The sequence below is a fragment of the Fulmarus glacialis genome, unplaced genomic scaffold (genome assembly GCF_000690835.1).
Source record: "Fulmarus glacialis isolate BGI_N327 unplaced genomic scaffold, ASM69083v1 scaffold1928, whole genome shotgun sequence".
Classification (NCBI taxonomy): Eukaryota; Metazoa; Chordata; class Aves; order Procellariiformes; family Procellariidae; genus Fulmarus; species Fulmarus glacialis.
The window spans coordinates 1-3021 of NW_009228725.1; the positions used below are offsets into that span (position 1 = coordinate 1).

The following is a 3021-nucleotide window of genomic DNA, read 5'->3' on the forward strand; positions in this document are numbered from 1 at the left end:
ATGGGGGTTGTGGTCAGTTCATAACACCTACGGGATCCAGTCCTTCATGAACTGATCCAGTGTGGGTCCTTCCCATAGGCTGCAGTCCTTCAGGGTCAACCTGCTCCTCTCCATGGGCTGCAGTCTTTCGGGGTCACCCGCTTCCCTCCACGGGCTGGCAGGGTCAACCTGCTCCTCTCCATGGGCTGCAGTCTTTCATGGTCAACCTGTTCCTCTCCATGGGCTGCAGTCCTTCAGGGTCAACCTGCTCCTCTCCATGGGCTGCAGTCTTTCATGGTCAACCTGTTCCTCTCCATGGGCTGCAGTCCTTCAGGGTCAACCTGCTCCTCTCCATGGGCTGCAGTCTTTCAGGGTCAACCTGCTCCAGTGTGGGCTCTCCACAGGCTGTAGGGGAAACCTCTTCTCTGGCGCCTGGTGCACCTCCTCACTCTCCTTCTTCACCGACCTTGGTGTCTGCAGGGTTGTTTCTCACCCATTTTCTCACTCCTCTCTCTCACAGTGTTTTTTTAGCCTTTCTTAAATGCGTTAACACAGAGGCACCACCAGCATCACTGGTGGGCTTAGCTTTGGCCAGTGGTGGGTCCATTTTGGAGCCAGCTGGACCCAGCTGTGTCCAACATGGGGCAGCCCCATGACTCTTGTCACGGAGGTCACTGCTGCAGCCCCCACCAACCCAAAACCTTGCCACTTAAACCCAGAGCATGGTCTCATCCATCCCTCTGTCCTCCAACGCGTGAAGGTCTCTGCTCTTTTGATTTTTAGCGGGATTGCCCTCCATTTTGCCCCCCAAAATTTAAGAAGGGTTGGTTGAGATGTCTTACCTATCATTTTCTTGGCCATCCATGCTAGGGCAAGCGCAGGGTATTGCATGCTGGCAGCTTCCCCAACGAGGATGGTCTCTGCAAGATACTGCTCCGGCAGCTTTGAGATGGTGGGGCAGGATGGAGGTGTCTCATTTCACCAAAATCCCCCATTTTCTCCCTGTAGCCGCCGGCTGGAGCTTTCCCCGGAAGAAGCGGGATGAAGAGCCACCTTCATACCTGAAGTGGGTGGCTTTTGAAGGCAAGCTGCCTGCCGATGCCGTCTCCAACTGGAACGGCTACGCCAAGAGGATGGAGTATGTCTGCTCAACTCAGGTGCTCGGCTGCAACACCGGTGCCTACGTCCCCGACCGAGGTCCCTTCTGCTTCTTCCCATATGGAGGATGGGAGCGGAGCACCCGCAACTTCAAGGTGTTGGTCAACATGGGAGACTTTGAGGCGCTGGATTGGGTGGACGACTCCTTTGGCGGCATCCCCAAAAATGCTGTGGAGGGCTGCCCATCCGTTGATATCTTCGTTGGAAGGAACCGCTATGGCTTGGGCAAGGTCTTCAAAACGCAGAGGGCTGCCTTCATGGTGGTGGATGGTGAGGAGGTTTGGTACAAGTGGTACCAAGTCTTGGTGGTCAAGAAGGGCCCGGCAGACGTCACCATCTCCGATGTCCGCTACAACATGAGTGGGGTGGTGGAACACGGGGAGGACGTCACCCTGACGCAGACCACGGTGAGGAATGAGGGCTGCCGAGGGGTGCGTAAAGCTGTCACCTTGGAGGAGGCCACTGAGATGGAGCACGACTGGGATATGGACCAGAGGGTCTTTGCCACCATCCGTGGGGTGTTGCAAGCTCCCCTTTTGGCCTTCAGCGGGACGGGCTGGGAGGTCACGAATGCCACCAACATCCCCTGGGTGGGGGGAGCCAGCACCAGCGAGTACGTTGTCCGTACCCACGTGGTGGAGGAGGAGGTGCAGCCCCAGACGGCGTGCGCGGTGGCCCTGGAGGGACGCCGGTTGGATGTCCACGTCCCCTTCACCGCGCAGCTGACCCGTGATTTTGGTGATGGTCAACCGCACCATGTGGCCGTGACAGGGTGGGCTCGCAGTCGAGCGGTGGTGGGTGTCTGGGCCAGCGTCAAGCAGTGCTGGCCCATCACCGACGTTCCACCATGCCGGGCGTAGGGCATGGTGAGGTGGATTGGTGTATCTGCTTCTTGCAATCTGCTTTTTCTGTTTTTTCCCCCAAATAACTGCCATCTCACCCCGAAATGGGATGGCAGCAACCTGGAATGCAGAAAAATGCTTTTTTTTTTTTTTGCCTTCTGTATTTTTCGTTTTCATGGCATAACCTTCATCCCTCTCTGAAACGACACGGCAACAACGTGGAATGCAGAAAAATGTGGGGTTTTTTTCAGTCTGCATTTTTTATTTTCTCCAAAATAACCTCCATCTCTCCCCAAAAAGACACAGCAACAATGCAGAATGCAGAAAATTGTGTGTTTTTTCAGTCTGTATTTTCTATTTTCTCCAAAATAACCTCCATCTCTCCCCAAAAAGACACAGCAACAACGTGGGATACAGAAAAATGCTATTTTCGCAGTCTGCCTCAATAACCTCCATCTCTCCCCAAAACGGGGCGGCAGCAGCGCAGGATGCAGAAAAATACATTTCTTGCGGTCTTTATTTTTCCTTTTTTCCACCAAAACCTTCATCAAGCACGTCTCTCCAACCTGGCAGAGCAGCTGTCCATCGATGAACCTCTCTCTCCCAAGAGCTGGATGGGCGTAATTTCCTGCCGTGACACCTGTGTTGTCTTTTCCTCTTGTGTTTCACGAAAAATGCTTGCAGAGCAAACAAATTCAGGTGTGTGGTTCGTTAGAATGCTCCCAAAATGTAATTTAATAAGAAAAGGAGTGAGGAAGAAGGAAAAAACCCTAAAATTAGGGATGCGAAGGCAACTGCTTGCCCCACCCACAAGCAGACCCATGCCCAACCAGCCTCCAAGCAGTGGCCACCTTCCCCAAAACCCCCCTCATGACCATTTTGTTGCTGAGCAGGATGTCATATGGGATGGAATATCCCTTTGGTCACTTTGGGTCAGCTGTCCCAGCTGTGTCCCCTCCCAACCTCTTGCCCAGCCCTGACCCACTCACTGGTGGGGAAGAGTGGGAAACTGAGATGCTCATGGAGGTGGCATCATCTCAAG

At 54.0% G+C, this 3021-nt stretch overlaps 1 protein-coding gene across 1 annotated transcript; it reads left to right on the plus strand.

The window, feature by feature from the left end:
- Positions 1–941: 941 nt before the first annotated feature.
- On the plus strand, positions 942–1997 carry LOC104080974 (natterin-4-like). Its single transcript, XM_009583549.1, has one exon. The coding sequence runs from the start codon at positions 942–944 to the stop codon at positions 1995–1997; it is 1056 nt and encodes a 351-aa protein (XP_009581844.1).
- The last annotated feature ends 1024 nt before the right edge of the window (positions 1998–3021 follow it).

Bases quoted from the DNA above. Each gene is read 5' to 3' on its own strand.
- LOC104080974 (XM_009583549.1), top strand. From the start codon at position 942: ATGGAGGTGTCTCATTTCACCAAAATCCCCCATTTTCTCCCTGTAGCC.